General features: G+C 40.1%; 1 protein-coding gene across 2 annotated transcripts in view; it reads right to left on the reverse strand.

Moving 5' to 3' along the window:
• Window positions 1–17,381, reverse strand: part of LOC122533133 (alpha-mannosidase 2) — a 93,586-nt gene that overhangs the window by 7,562 nt on the left and 68,643 nt on the right. For both annotated transcript variants that reach the window (XM_043662537.1, XM_043662536.1), the window contains 2 exons: window positions 11,807–11,979; window positions 9,133–9,266 (listed from right to left, as the gene is read on the reverse strand). In XM_043662537.1, the coding sequence (XP_043518472.1) occupies window positions 9,133–9,266; window positions 11,807–11,979 (307 nt within the window). The remainder of the gene's footprint in view (window positions 1–9,132; window positions 9,267–11,806; window positions 11,980–17,381) is intronic.

Below are 17,381 nucleotides of genomic sequence, written 5' to 3' on the forward strand. Positions count from 1 at the left end.
TCTCGTTACTTTCCCCGATAACGATGAGCAGAGTCAGAATTAATAAATCAAAAGTGCTAGCGAAAAAAAAAAAAAAAAAAAAAAACAACGATATTCTCCATAATTTGTCACGAAGCGACAGATTGAAATATTGGTTTATAGGAATAAAGGGCGGTGGTAATTGAAAATCGTGGCCGCGGGGCACAATCGTTCTACGCGATTGAAAACAATAGGGCAACCCCGCGAGCGTCACGCGTCGAAATCAAAGTGCATTTCGCCCGGCCGTTTCGGAACGAATTGGAAGACCGCTAATGAAAACGACCACCAATCGGATCGGATTTAATTCCATTAATAACCGATGATGCCGGCCGTACGAACCTAACCTATAAATACACCAAGACCAACCGAAGGTTAGGTTCCTAAAGCGTCGGCGGGTCTCTCTCTTTACGCGTTCGATTTACGGCGCATAAACTCGTCGAGGCGTGCCTTATCGTGTACCCCTTAGGGACTTCCGGCTGGCTGACCTAAATGTTCCATCCGGATTGACCCAGTTTCTCTTCCCGAACGTCCTCCGAGGTATCTGTCCCGTTTATCTAGCCGGAACGGTTTCACCGTTCTCAGTTTTATCGTCGGAGACGGAGTATATTTGATACCGGGACTGTTCGAGACTTAGGGGAGTTTAACGTAGTTAAACGGGAGGGGACGAATTAACTCGTTCCACTTGGCGTTCGCTCGCGGAGATTTAGAATTTGGAGTTTCTTTTCTAGACGGTGCGAACGAGGAAACTGTTGGACTCTAAATTTTGGAAATAAGTTTGCACGTTTAATTCTTGGAAGTTAAGGATAGCTTCTTCACGTGAGTCTCCTGTAGTTTTACAGATTTATTTCTGCTAGTTTTAGAATTTATATTTCAAGAAAGATCACGCGATTTGGAATTGATTTGTGCTTATTAAGTCGTCATTTCGAGACTGTAACAAATATCTTTTGGTCAATAAATTGAACCAGTCTAATAGGCTATTTTTTAAATCTCTATATCCAGCTATAATAACCTCTTCTAGTTTCCTTTGTCTGTCGTTGAAAAATGCTTCAATATTTTCATGGAGTGATATTTTAAGGTGAAAAACCTTTGTCTATCGATTAAAAAATATCACGGACAAATAAATAAATGGTTCTGTTGTGCAACGTGTAAAAATTCGTTTCCTCTTCACTGCATATTTTTTCACCATAACAGATTGAATAAATATCCCTAGATACACAGTTTGTTTGTTTTAATTATTGTCAACTAGGAATTGAATCACTGGATATTTGAAAAAGAACGAAAAATGAAAAACAAAATACACTTGCTTTTCCAACACTGTTTTTATAAACAATAATACCAATATTACCAAGAGGCAGTTAGTGTTTATAATTCATTATACAGACGAATTTTATCTTTTCTTTCTTACGAAAAAAATGAAAAGTAAAGTAAATTTTCGATAAATAGAATCACCAACTTCAGCCAAAACCTAACTAAAAACTGACTTTTGAGAGATATTATAGACCTCTGTGCCTGATTACGTACAACATAACAAATCACCGAGCAACAAATAAGACTATCGGCTCAGATTTGACTAACAGAAGTCAAGATGTTCATTAATTTTTCAGTTCCACTCGGCAATGAAAAAAAGAAAAATTCGTCGTTCTCGCAATTCACTCGTGGTTGGAAAAGGTTCCTTCGAAACGCCTGTTACAAACTGCAAAATTGTCCGTGGAAGCAGGCAGGGACAATTTGCGGGGCATCCTCGAATAATTGACGTAATTTCGACGCTACGACTGGCGGCCACCGATGACTCTGTGAATGCGGATCGTACTAACGGACTAACGGACCGGTAACAATCCGCCAGTGGACGTTAATGTTTAAGCACGCTCGAACGGTTTCGAGTATCGCGCGTCTGAATCGAAAATACCCGGCCCTAGCCCTCGGAATTGCAGGCGTTCTACCCGCGACATCGGGCATTAGGAGACTCGAATTAGTTTCGAGCCACGGACGCTTAAGCACCGTCACCGACTATTCATTTAACTCGACTCGCGCCGGTGCTCTCTGCGAAACTCTACGAACCCGCTCTACGATTCCCGCGCAAAATTTCCCCGTTTTTCTTTCATTCTATTCCTATTTCACCTGCTACGCTCGAAGCGCAAATGTTCCCTTTTGAACAGAAATTTTCATATTAACAGCTCAAACTGCGCAGCGGAGAGAAATTTAATAACAAATCTCGACGAAAGTCGCGAGTCACAGGTGAATGAGAAATGAATTTCGAGGCAAAAGCTGAACTTCTGTTAAACACTTGGGAGAGGAGCAGCCGTAGGTTGGAGCAGGCGTACGTAGGTTTGAAGAGGAAGAGGGACACGCGAGAGAAGTCCGATGGTAGGGTGTGGCGTGGCCTAATGCGAGCGAACAAACCATTAAACTACACTCAGCCGGTACTCAACTGATTATAACCCATTAGACACGACATGTGTGCATTAAGCGAGTTATCGCGCGCATAGACTGCACCCTGTTAGAGTCCTGCTGACTGATACGGATGAATCGAACAATTTCCAATGGGGGAGACGTTCTATTCATTGGCTCTCGCCCTCTCTTTTTCTCTTTCCAACTATGCTCTGTCCTTATTTTCTCGCGTTTCGACGATGTTTGAGAATGTTTAACAGTGTTTGAGGATAGAATTCAGTCGAGGAAGGAAATGTTTGACGATGTTTGAGAATGTTTGACAGTGTTCGAGGATAGAATTCAGATAGACGTTTCATAGATGTTTGAGAATGTTTGACAGTGTTTGAGGTTAGAATTCAGTTAAGGAAGGAAATTTTTAATTTTCGCGATCGGATTATGATTGTTACACAGTACATTATAAGATGACAAAATTGATTTTTAAATAACAACGACAACGAAGATCATTCCAGATTTTTAGTTATAATTCGTCCAATTTCTAAATTGATAATGAACTACGCTGTCAGCATAAGTTTATCTGCAAGATTTTTGAACAACTGCGAGTGATTATTGCGTGAATTCAATGTATTGTTCAATTAAACGAAGTGGAGTTACTATTAAATATTATCGTATTGTATTTTTAATATTTCACGTATTGGTATACTTTGTGTTCATAGAGAAAAAGTACAAGAATTGAAAAATTATTGAATTAATCGCGAGGTTCAATTCTTTGATAAAAAAAAAGAAAGAAAGGAGAGAGAAGAGCTACGCGAGGAAAAAGTTGGCGAATCACGAAAGTTTCGTGAGGATAAGGGAGAGAAGGATGGCCGACAAACGAGTTGGAGAAAGTTAGGGGAATGAATCCAGCACCCTCCCAGGGATAACGAATCATCGTTCAAACGTTTCTGGAGCACGTTTGGACTTTAATTCCGTGGAATTGCCAAGTTCATCCGGACCATCCAAATATCGCTAAAGGGGAGGATCCCCTCGTTCTGGCTGATTCTCGGTTCGCAATCGTCGTCTCGATTCCTCGAAAGATTCCGACGAAATTCTTGTGGGGAAAAAAAAAATGTCCGTGGCAAATAAAATGCAGACAACGACACAGGGAAATTCTCTGAACCAAATATAAGATACAAGTGTAAGAATGAAATACGTGTAATAATAATGGAAAAAAAGAAATTTTACATTAGCCAAATAAAATACATGGTTCGTTGAAATGTATGAAAACATCATTGAAACTGGAATGGATCGTAACTGAGTCGAGAGATGTTACTTGGTGTTACCGACAGGCCATCTCGATACCATTTTATTTTTCAACGAACCTTTCGCTACGGAAAGATTAATGTCCCTTTCGATTTGAATAAATTTTGCACGGCGGGAGGATGAGCCGCATGCCGTGCTTAATAATTCAGCCTTCACCTCTTCGGCTGGCTGACCTTAAAACGTCCAACGTCACCGGCGGCCGTCTGCCGCGACACGTTCCGCGACTACTTGCGCCGTTCGATAGAGCGTCGACCTCTACCACTGACAGACTCGTCTAGTAGCGAGGCGTCGCATTAGTCAGCCAGAAGAGCTGCGAGCAAACGGAATGATAATAAATACCGCACGCCACTTGTTGCTCTTATTTCACGAGAATCAAAGATACTACGCACCGAGTTTCTTCACATTCTAAAGGAGAGGATAGAAAATACATATTTTTTATTTGTATAGACAGTTGGGTGCTTTTAGTAAAGTATCATTCGTTCAGACTGATGGTTCCTTTGAATATTCGAGGTTCCTCGATCGACTGACTGTCTAAAGGAGAAAATTAACTGAGGAAATACACAGATCTACGAATATTTGCTTTTCATACTATGTGTCAATTTCGGTTAACCCAATGGCCACAAGAAATTTCTGAGATTCACTGGTTAATCGCTGGTCTAAAGGAGGAAATTAGTTGGCGAAAGATGCGAATCTTGCGAGATGGAATTGATTGCAAAGATAACGGGGCTCGTTAACCGTTGCTAATTCTCAGGGACCGGCCGAAATGAGCCTGGCGTTTCAGGACAGGCCGGTAATGGACTCGTCCCGGTGCACTTCCGGTTATTATCGGGCTTCCTGCACGTTCCACGCCAGGATCGTGGTTATCTCGATTTCTGCAATTGTCGATACCTCCCCCCTCCCATTCCCTTATCTCGCTTTACTGGATTCTGGATTTCAGTGCTCGGCTAATCCAGCAACTCAGCTCGTCGACGTCGCTGCGATCTCACCAGTTAGCATTCATTTAAGCACGCTTTCGTTCATGTTCGAATAATACCGCGAATAATCCGACTTTCATGCCGTTCGTAATTTTAGATTGGATAGTTTTTAATATTAGCCTAGCCTTTGATTACAGAAGACTGAATTTGCATACTGGCTACTTACAATAATCGCAGACTATTATTCTACGAAAAAAATTCCACTAGACACGACGACATTTATATCATTATATATTTATATACTATTTATGTGTATACTTATAAATTTATAATTTCCAAGTCTAAAGTAGTTCAAGCTAGGAATATTTCAATAATTAATAACGTTTAATACTAACTTTAGCTCGAATATTTTTCAAGTCTATTCTTTAATATGGAAATTCGAAGGTGTATGGGATGAACCGTAGTTAGGTGATTGGTTATCAGAAACGGATAATTAATTTGCTGCTCAACGACGGCTATAGCTCGTGATTTCCTCCGCTAAACAATGGGGTGGTTTATTATCGTTGGCCGGCGCCATTGTCCCCTTACGTGGGCAACTCGATAAATCAATCGTTCTATTAATCGAACAGGTGCGATCGGGAATTAGACGCGTTCGTGATCGTAAATTACGCTGATCCGTTTACGATCCGTGACGTTCGGATTTGTCGCTGCGGAGATGCATAATTTCAGTAGGGCGCGGGCGCCATCTATCGTGAAAACCTAACCTCAAACCAGATCGTTTCACTCCCGTTTCATTTTGATTCCTACACCATGAACTCCAGAATGATAATCGCCGAAATGACTTCAAGCAGAAATAAATTATCCTGATAAAGTTGGATCTATCCTCACCTCATCCTCATCTGTCGCAACAGAACTGTTACAATTCAAGAAATTTAGTAATGATTTCTTGAGGATTAAAACAGAATTAGTTCCAGCGATGTAATTAACCAAATCTGTCAGCGTTTTTCATCCACACAGAGGCATCTCGAGGAGTCGTAGTAACTAAGCAACGAATGAAGAAACTCGACAAGTCTAGAACAAAACTCTTGCTATTTATTTCTCTAGATCAGCGACTAGCAAGAAGGTACTAGGAAGCTCAAAGGCTAGGCTGCTCAAAGCGACCGCGACAAACGACAGGTTGTTTTTCGAGAGGAGACAAGGGACAAAGGAACGAGCATATTTCCCTTGGCATTGCACAAAGGAATCCTCCCCCCGCGACACTTTATTTCCTCAGGAAGGAAAGCTCGGCGATTACGCTCTCGCGAAACGCAATTAAGTCGCCTGTTTCTTGCTCCTTTTTTTCCCCCCCTTTCTCAAATTGTAATTTTTCCCCTCCCCGTATGTTGTCCACGTTCAAAAGTCGTGGCTCGAGATGCTCGAACAGTTCAGCTCCCTCCCTGTTTCCGAGATAATGCTTGGGAGAGTAAAAGATTGAGAGAGAGGGGGGGGGGGGTGATTAATTACGAGATGCTACGTTTCGAAGCGATTGTAATAAGCCATTTTCCTCTGCGATGACAGAAGTAATCTGATTTAGAAAGGGGGTCACGTGGTCCGAATTTTTGTAGCTGACGGAGGGAATTAATTTTAGGATTAAATTAGTAGTCGAAATGTTCGACTTCGTAAAGATACAAATAATTCAGGGAGGTTTTTTTTAAAAAAAAAATGATTACTGATGGATCTTCAAGAGGCAATTACAAACCTGAATTTCTCTCATTTTCGGTATCTTTACTGATAAATATTATTAGTTCTCTCAAGAAGATATGCAAATGAATTCGTTTCGTTTGAAAACTAGAGAATTCTTCGAACTTCTAAACTCTATGGAATGTATATTCAAGCCAAAATCGATGGGAGATCGTCGCGACAGCGAATCAACCTCCGGCTCCTTGATGCCGTAAAAAATAAGGAGCGGAGAAAAGATCAATGGAAAGGAAAATCCAGAGGGAAAGAGGATCGCGTAGTGAAATGCTCTTGTGTATCCCGGAGGACTTAAATTACATCCCTTATACACGGGAGGAGAAGCTCTCGTTGTGGATATTCCACCCCGAAGTGGGTGGATCCGGGCCGCGTAATATCGCCGCGCAGAACTCTCCTTCGATTGTGCTTCCCCAGTATTTCCAACGTTTGCCCTCTCCTATGTTCCTCGCCAGCTGGAGAAAAAGAGAAATCCCTAGCACGCGAACGTAAACGCTTTTATCTCGCGATATTTACACTGGATCCGCCGAGAGATACCGAGGTTTTCGAAACTTCTCTCTCGATTCTCTATCGCCATTCTTTTCCGTCTCATCTTGCCACTCGTTCCGCAAGGAAATGTATCGAGAACGTTTTCTGGTCTCCTGCAGAGACGAAGCCAATTTGGGAATCCATGTTGCCGTTGGTACGCCTGTGCAGGCAATTCTGAGAAATAGGGGAATATGAAATATTCTGGCGTTGGTGTCAAGAAGACGAGGAATAAAGTAATCCAACAACGCAGACTATCCTAGTGGTTACTATCTGATAAATCTAGGATTTATTGGACCTGCCGGATCAAGTAAATCCTCATCAGGATTAAATTAAAGTAAAACTAAATTGAGAATTTGGTTGGTCAGAATAATCTTCATGTAAATTCCACCTAAAATTTGGACTATCAAAGTAAATATTTATCTAGCAAAATAAATATTTAAATATGCAGAAGACTCTGGTCAAAATGGTATATATATATATATATATATATATATATATATATATATATATATATATATATATATATATATATATATAATAAATTTACCACGATGTTTAAACTGCAATATTAATAACCTGCGTTACAGTTGGCATGCCTGTGAAGATAATTCCACGGCACAAAATGAAGTAGATGGCGTTGGTGGATCGGGTTGTCTGTCTACCAACTGAGGAATAATTTACATTTAAATTGACCTGATCACAAGATTCCGAAGAACAAAGTTTTCAATTTAAAATCATTGTATCAGATTCGATCGAAGGAAAGATATAAAACTGCGCGAATCACTCTCTACACTAAATGAAGAGAACTCAAATTACATTTGCATGTCGTTGCTACCTGAAAATATGGATTCTGGATGCCCTGTTGTAAGTTTCAATGATTTCTTTTATCATACCGCGGAACGGTTTGTAATTTGAAGGGCAGCTGGCGAACACGCACGTTCCACTGAAATAATACCGAGCTGGCTATATTAACTTCCAATTATTAGGGTTCTGAATATGTATGCGGTCGGTTCGCGCTTAGAACGTTAAATATCCAGAGCGGCCGCGGTCAATATGCGTGCTTGTGGGCATTACACGCCGATATATCGGCAAATATTCCGCACGTGAATATGCAACGCTGAAAACGCAACACGTTACCAACAAATCCCTCTATATTGCTATCAGTTGGAACAGAACCGAAGAATTTCCAGGCCGACTCGAATCGATCAAGCGCAGTGAATCCCCGCTATGGAGGATGGAAATTACGGTTTAAACATCGCGGTAAATTTGGCAGATTCGGTTCTGACCGAAATGCTCAGATTAACTATCTGGGGATCATTTGGCACGTCTGTACTCCTTATTTACTTGTAATATTAATCAATGTCATCATCTACAATACTAATTTCCACTTGGCAAGTGTTAGTTAATTAGGCAAAACAATTTATGTCAATTTATAATAGTTTCCATCTCGCCGTCAGTTAAAATCATTGTCTGTAATTTGCGATTAACTGGTCAGATTATATTAGGTTTCTAAAATCAATAAAATTAGATTTATTCAATTGCCTTTAGATAAATTGGTACAGTAACTTTAGATTGACGATTTGATTCTCAGAATTTTAAGGTTCGACTAATTTGGACACGAACTGTTTATAATCTGAGCAAATCTAAATCTAGTTTGATCTTTCTGATCAAAACTAAATCTACCCAATTTACTACAACGTCTACATTCGAATTTGACGAATGAATTTTGGTGAGTTGACTACATTCATCTTATCATTCACGCCACGATATAAATGCAATTCCAGCAACAGGACAATGGCCCAGGCGATCCTGCGTGTGTTGGTCCTCGAAGAAGCATTCGAGGATCGTCAGAACGTAGCACATGACTCCCAAACGTCATAACTCGGATCACGATCGCGCCTAATGGCCTCGAGACGGCGATAACACCGGGACGTATTTAGGGGAAACGGTAATTATTATGGCGCGGCTAGTACCGTGGAAGTCTCGACTGTAATCAGGGGAATTCTAGGGTACGATAAAATTCTGGCATTAAACGAGCTAGGTTCTTCTCCCTCTCGCCACCAAAGCAAAGACCTTTCTTTTTTTTTTTTTTTTTTTGCAAAGATCCTCCAGGAAGTTTTAAGATCGAATAAAATTTCTTTCAGTTATTGCACTGTTCAATTATGCCCAATTTCCATTTTGCCTCGTTTTACGTTGGTACTGAGGAACGCTAATCCATTTAGGAGCGATGAAACTTCAAGATGGCAGCACTCACCCTCGATCAGCTGATCCAACATGGCGTAGATGTGCGACGTTGCCTCGTCAGTCATCACCCAGCCTCCTGTGGCCATCTCTAGCCTGCCATCTTTCACTAACCTCTTTACGACCATCTTCTTGGTGGGATGGGCACTGGAAATGACCAAGAAAATTGGAGATTTTAACTAAATGACATTTCCGTTATTAATTCACTATATTATTATTGACTTCAAATCGAATCAAACTGGCAACTCGTCCTTTTCCTTTCTAAATTTTCGACGTTGGAATAATTTTGATTTCCACCTTATTAAACCAAAAATTAAATTGACGTCAGAATTTAGGGTTGACCGGTGGAAGCAATGCGTATCGGGCTTAATACTTTGACGAGGGGTTCGCCTCTCTCGTTAAAAACGTTTATGTCTGCCATAAAACAGCCACAAATCTCGCATTGCCTGCCGAGGACTTCCAGCTCTTCTCTCGTCTCGGGTTAAAGTCTGATCGCTAAACTAAATCTCCTCTATGCCCACGTTTCACGATCCATTTCACATTCGATCTTGAAAATTTCCCTTCCTCTGAGAACACGCCTGCTTTTGTATTCTTGGTACAGTCAGCAGTTACACGTTTTATTATAATCTAATTCTGATATGTACTGAATATTTTTTTTTTTTTTAAGAGATATTAGACACGGAGCATAATCCAAACCGAGGAGATTCACGTTTTTGTTATAATAATATTGACTCGAATTTTTACTTCTTCTGCTGAACACATGTATACTTTATTTAATTTGAATATACAATTAGGAATGAATTCAATGTGAAAAGAAATATATCTAACTTCGAATATCCCATACCTTTCAATCGCAACTAAATTGTCTGCAACATTTTTTAATGTTAGGATATTTCGTCCTCTTTGAATAGTTTATTTAAACATTGGTGAAATTGTAAATTGTCGTCAATTTCTAGAACAGTCTGTAGATAAAGCGAGTCTCAATCATGTTCGAGGTTACACTATCAGATGTGAAAATCAATTTCGAAGGCGGGTCGAAACGTATCACGGATTCTAGGATCGCAAAGACATTCCTGGAAGTATAACTCACCGTCTAGGGAGATTAAACACGAACGACTGATATACAGGTTGAATGATTGTGAGTTACATAGCAGACAGGAGAAGAAAGGTAAGGACGAGTAACGTGTAACGCAACTTGTAATTTCGCACGATACAAATCATATTTATAGCCGGTGCATTCCAGCGGGTCAGGGATTTACGTGATGCCGCAATGGCCGCCTCCTCGCGGTTCAACGTCGGCCCGTAAACCACCAAACGAATTCCGTTCCACTAGCGTTTCCCATCGTCGATAACCCAGATCCCGAGGAAGTCGTCGATCTCTACGAAGACGTCTTTAGCTTTCCGGTTAACACTTTGTATATAGATGTGATCCTGAGGCCGTGAATTTACAAGTGACTTTGAAAAGTATCGCGGAGAAAGCTGCGAAATTGCCTTGGCCGAGAAAAGAAACGGATAATGAATCAATTTCGAATCGTCCGCGACTGAGAACATTGTCTTTGACCGAAGACTATTAGTCTTTGTAAACAAGACTTTCAAAGAGGAAGAATCTTTCAGTTTCAGAGTACACCAGTAGTACAATCGCGAGAGAGAAGATGAAAATAATTTTTCGTCTGATAATCGTCAAGTCATCGGAATAATAGCCAGACACATTCTGTCCCACGCCAGGGCGGCCATTCACTCTGACCTGAACTTCCTAATTATACCAAAGTAGTGCTCCGCAGAACTTCGCATTAAGCTGAAATTCGCCGCCGGACCATGAAGAAACGAGGGCTGCTACAGTGATCCAGCAGTTTTCATCATACGTAGCGCAGGCGAGGCTCGTTTTCACTCATGGCGTTCCAGGCTGTTGAGGAAGGGGGTGGTTTTCGATTCGCCGGATATTATACCTAAATCCCTCCCAAGTACCACGGGACCGCCGTTCCTCGCCCTAATGGGCCATTTTATGACAGCCTTGTTCCCCGGCTGAGAAAAAAAAAAGAGAGAAAGAAAAAACGACGACACGCGAGGCACAAGGAAATCCATTCCGCGCTCTCCACGTGATCCTCTTGCAGAGGCGATTTCCTGGATCGGTATCGAGACGATTTCCGTTTCCCTGAATCGGAAATGATCCCTTGTCTGGCCAGAATTTGATCCTCCGTCAATTCCATAAAGAAGTCCGTCTGTTCGAGAGTTGGTAGAGCTGGGGGGGGGACCTTATATCTCGTTTTCTCCCCCCTTTGCGATTCCGTTTTATGCTCGCGCTACTTTCTCATCTTTATCCCCGGCTTCGCGTATGATCGTTAAAAAAAAAAAAAAAGGAAAGCAGCGGAGGATTACAAGGGGACGCCTTAACTGCTCTTTCGAGCCAGGCCATCGTACACCCCTAATGGCGCCCTTTACGACTGTCATCTTCGCCGCGTACATACGCGTCGGCCTCTCCTAACGTGGGTATAAAAACCGATGCCACCTTTGAACAGGCGATTTAACAGAAGAATAGAAGGATGACTTTGGAGGGAATCAACCTGTTTTCATTGCTCGACAGTCTCTGATGATCTTTCGTTTTCGATACTATTTCTGTTTAGTGTTTCTTTTTTCTTTCTTTCTTTAATTCTTCTTCTAGCGTTCATGTTGTAGGAAATTGAACTCACCTCTCCCACCAGAGTGACAAGAAGGATACTTCGCTCCAGATGAAGGTCATATTGGGCCACTGCTGAAGCTTCGAGACCATGTTGTTCAATATGCTCCTGGTGGAGCTGTGGAAGTACTGTTCGAACGTTTTCAGCCATCCTGGGTCAGTGTGACTGTGAGGTACCAGGATCACCTGTAACACACAAAGGAACGCCCTGTTAGTACCTGTTCTTAAATTCTTCGAGTAAATCATTTAAACGAAGAACTGTCCCCGGTCTATCATCTAGACAAGTGGAACTAATTGAATAATCTGATGACACAGAATATTCAATTTCTCGTGCAGTTTCTGAGGAGGACGAACGAATTTTACATGAAACTTTGTGTAATCCACGTTACAAAAATTCAACTGTAAATACGATTCTTCGCAAAAGCTTTAATACCTCACTTTTTCTTGTCCTGAACTATTCAACTGGTCGTAAGAAGACTGGATCAAATTTAGATTCGTATTTGCTAAATTCAACTTAATCCTGGCTAACAGTTTAAAATTTACAAAAGACGGAAACAGTTAGGTATAATAATAGGCACGGCACCAACGACTCCGTTATTCTAATTAAATATGTATCTGCACATTTGCCGGAGATATATTAAATGCATTTCGAGAGAGCCCTCTATTTCGATTAAAATCAGCCCCGATACGTAGGACGGTTCAACGAATTTCTAGAGGCAGGGCAGTGATTCTCAACTGGCGGTGATCGACGAGTAAGAGGTGGAAATTTGTTAATTAGACCGTGCCAGGGCTCGCCGTGATAACGGCGTTATTCCGTAATTAATACACTGCCGAGGTCGAGTCGGTAATGCAGCCGCACGCCGGCCAACATTGCTCGTAAAACAATTTGCGGGACTCATTACGATTTACTATTGGTTCATTCGCTCGTAAGTCCGGCTAGCTTGGTTGTTGTTCATCGTCGGCAACGGTTCGGGGATTTCAAGAAAAATGATCGCCGTCTATACACGCGCGTATGTTTCAATCACCCTAGGGGGAACTAGATTCTAGGGAATTTCACGAGTGACATATAGACCGTAATTTCCTCGTAACTAATATGTGAATTAAAAAAAATACTATACTTTTCTATCTATTTATATAAGTGCATAATTCGATCATCGTAAGGGGAACTAGATTATAGGGAATTTCATGAATGACATATAGACCGTAATTTTCTCGTAACTAATATGTGAATTAAAAAAAAATACTATACTTTTCTATCTATCTATATAGGTGCATAATTCGATTATCCTAGGAGGAACTACATTCTAGGGAATTTTACGAGTGACATATAACCCTAATTTTCTCGTAACTAATATGTGAGTAAAATTAAAAAAAAAAAAAAAAACACTATATTTTTCTACTTACCTACATACGTGCATAATTCCATCATTCTCGAGGGAACTAAATTCCAGGAGATTTCACGAGTGACACATAGACCCTAATTTTCTCCTAACTAACATGTGAATTAAAAAAGAAAAAAAGGAAAACACTATCTCCTTCTATCTATTTATGTACGTGCATAATTCAATCATCGTAGGGGGGGAAATTAGATTCCAAGGGATTCCACGGAACGACACCTAGGCTAACTGAACTTTTTCGTAACTAATGCGGCGATTAACGACGGTGACTTTGCCAGCCAAAGCGAGCGGGGCGCATGCAGATTTCAGCGGAGGATTCGAAATTGCATTTGAAATTTCGTCGAAGTCAATTTGATTTTCGGCCGGGGCCGAAAGTTCGCGTTAATGAAAATTCATACCGGTCGGCGTTCGGGGCGCTTCCATTTTTTCCCCCCCTTCCCTACCCTCTTCTCGGTTCGTTTTCTCTTCCATGCCGCGCCGTTCGTTCTGGCTTTCACCGTCGCGCATCACTTTTATGAATATTTAACGCGGCGCCTGTTTGATCTTTCACACAGCGGCCGACCTGTGTTTCGCTCTGGCTCTCGGTGATGGAAAAAAGAAGACAGCACCCTCCACCCGTCGCCGCGCTCGGCTTCTGATTGAGAATCCCTGCCACAAAGGATTACAATAAACCGATATCCATTCGCTCATAATCAGCGTGGAAGCCGCGGCACGTTAAACTGTGCATAGCTCTCACCGACGAATCCCTGTTATGTGCGCCTCCGTTTATTACGCGACTAACCCTCCCCCACTCGATCGATCGATCGACAATTTAAATCGGTTCCTACGAGGTTCAGGTTTTTTTTTTTTTTTTTTTTAAATTCATAACAAAACAATTTGACAAATGAATTATATTAAATAATGACCGTCCCGATCGACAATTTAGTTTGTTGTAACTATAGAACGTGGTGTATTCAAAGCAGTGGATCGCGAAATTTCAAAAATTAAAATATATAAAAAAATCTCCTTCGTATTTCTGAAGTTTCTTCAGAATACGTACGTAACAGTTCGATTGAACCAAACGATTTATTTTATTCCGAGATATGTCACCGCACTGTCGGAAGACGGAGGCGAGAATAGAGGAAATTCCCTAGATTGATATTCCAGTGGGTTCGTGCCAACTGTCGAATTGTCGTTACCAAAGACGAGCGTTAATTACAGATCGGTCATCCAGCGCGTTTAATAAGCCGACTACCGGAAACCGCCGCGGGAGATATCAAGGAAGGCTTATTTGTATGCATGAGACGATCGCGACCCGGATCAGTGAGACCCTTTAATACACCTCTCTGGTCCTCCCCCATTCCACTAACCTCCTCTTCGTAGCCACTATGATCCGTTCACGATCGCCAATTTCCCAATAACGTTGCTTCTTCATATCGTCGTTATTATCTCTGAGTATGAAATAATATACACAGATGATCACGCTCTTTTCGCTTATTATATTCATTTACTGAAGAAAAACAAATTCAAAAAAATTTGAAATGTAATTTACAATATGCTAATAAGGGAAAATTTTTACCTTTTTTTCTTCTTCTTTTTATTTTCTGTCGCAAAATGATCCTAAAGGTGGGACTTTTCTCTAACAGAAATTCTAATTTCTCATTGTTGTACAAAATTTACGAAACTTTCAATATCCATAATTCAAAAAATTCCTCCAAACGCTAAATATTACCCAGCAATTTTATATAAATTTGTACAAAAAGAAATTATCATTCAATTCAAAGTTTCATTCAACAACAAAATCATCGTCCGACTATTTTTATCATAAATCTTCCCCGAACACTTTTATCATAAATCTTCACTGAACACAAAATATACGCGATCGAAAATTTCTTCTTCTTTAATGTGTTCGACAATTAATCATTGACGAATTCAAAGTGCCATCGGGTTTATTTTTCGTATTCTTCACCATCCTACGACGTACCATCCTTCTGACAGAAATCCAATCAAGCACTCTAACATCGATACCTCAATATTTCAAGCTTTATACTTGTTCCGTGGCAGCTAGTTTCCACACGCTTGGAGTTTTATCTCTTCTTTCTTACCTACCTCCTATCTCGTATGCATAAGAAAGCGCTGCTATTAGGTGAATAAATAACGTTAACAAACCCAGTGCTTAGAGTTTCTCTGCAGGAAAGAAACAGAAGTAGAGGGAAAGAGAGAAAGAGAGAGAGAGTCGCAGAATAAGCAGAGGACGAGAAGCGACTCGTGACCGTTCCACGTTACATTTCCCTAGCCACGATAGGCAACCACGCCAACATTTCACCAGAGCGAGCACACTTTTTACGAGGACAAGTCTCTTACAAGCCAAATGTGTCTCATCTCCTGAATGCTATTTACCCTCATCCACTCTGACCCTCTCAATGTTTCAATACTCGAGCGGCATAATTCCCTAGACATTCGTGCTTTCGTAGAAAATGTTGTTCCTAATCATAAGACGTTCCTAATCATAAGAATTCTACGAATATATATATATCGTAATTACAGTTATATCGTATTACTGTACTGTATAATATGTTGTACTGTACAATTATATACTATATATATATTATATATTATATAATATATAATTAATTATAAACAAAATATTATATCACATAATATTTATATGTGTTGTTTTACACTATAAAATACGTATAGTATAGTAAAGTACAGTATACTGTGGTATACGTATGGTATAGTATAGTAAAGTATAGCATACTGTAGTATACATATGGTAACGAATATATATATCGTAATTACAGTTATATCGTATTACATTATCAGACATACACTGTACTGTATATTATGTTGTAATTAATTATAAACAAAATATTAAATCACATAATATTTATATGTGTTGTTTTACACTATAAAATACGTACAGTATAGTATAATAAAATACAGCATACTGTGGTATACGTATGGTACAGTACATTATAGTATAGTAAAGTATAGCATACTGTAGTATACGTATGGTAACGAATATAATAATTACAGTTATATCGTATTACATTATCAGACATATACTGTACTGTATATTATGTTGTAATTAATTATGAACAAAATATTATATTACATAATATTTATGTGTTGTTTTGTACTATAAAATACGTACAGTATAGTATAGTAAAGTACAGCATACTGTGGTATACGTATGATATAGTATAGTATAGTATAGCTGTAGTATACGTATGGTATAGTATAGTATAGTAAAGTATAGCATGGCATAGCATAGTATAGTAAAATATAATCTACGTGTAGTATAGTCTAGTATAGTACAGTATACGTATAGTATAGTGTAGCGTAGTGTAGTACACGTATGCATTTTATTACATTATACTGTAACAGTTAATTTCGCGAATTAGGAAATTAATTGGACACCGTGTAGATGTTATGTCTAAGTTCGCGAGAACCGACGGAAACACGTCTCAAGAGTCACGCACTCGGACGACTTTATCTCGAGGTTGCTACCGTCAGTCTCTCTCGAAGGAGGAGTCACCTCCAAAAGTGCATCACCAGCTCTCCAGGTTAATTTCCGGCCTGGCAACTTGCAAACTTTCGCGCAACTCGCTTCCATCCGCCGCCTTTCGTTTAATGCGTTCCTTCGTGAAAACTAAAAGCTAGTTCCTTTTCAAATGATCACCGGGCGGCTCTCGTTCCCGTTTCTACGATTCCACCGTACATCCATCCATTTCGTCAATTGAGAGACACGACGATCGATAAAAGCTTTCGAACGGGCGACAACGCGATCGTTTCGTCAATAGAGGAGCAACAGAGGATGCTCTAGTATCATAAAGGACGAGAGTTTTTCTTTTTTTAACAGGGGCTTGTCATTAGAATGGTGTACGTCAAACGTCGCTTTATACAATCAAACTTTAATTGCGCGTACAGTGAAGAGCACCACTGACCCAATAACGATGGAAAATTGTCGATATTTCGAACTGTTGAACTTTGGTACAAAAGAAAAAAGAAAAAAAAAGAAAAAAATCATATAAATAATATCAGTTGAATGCAAAGGCAATCTGACACCGTTACACGGTCTCAGGTTGCAACTCACAATCAGTGTAAATTGACCGAGAATTAGTGTAATCCGACACCGTCACGAGGTTTCAAGTTACAACTCACAATCAGTGTAATCCAATAACTGAATCCAAATGTAACCCGATACTA

This window comes from Frieseomelitta varia, unplaced genomic scaffold, assembly GCF_011392965.1.
Source record: "Frieseomelitta varia isolate USP_RPSP 00005682 unplaced genomic scaffold, Fvar_1.2 scaffold_497, whole genome shotgun sequence".
NCBI classification, from domain to species: Eukaryota; Metazoa; Arthropoda; class Insecta; order Hymenoptera; family Apidae; genus Frieseomelitta; species Frieseomelitta varia.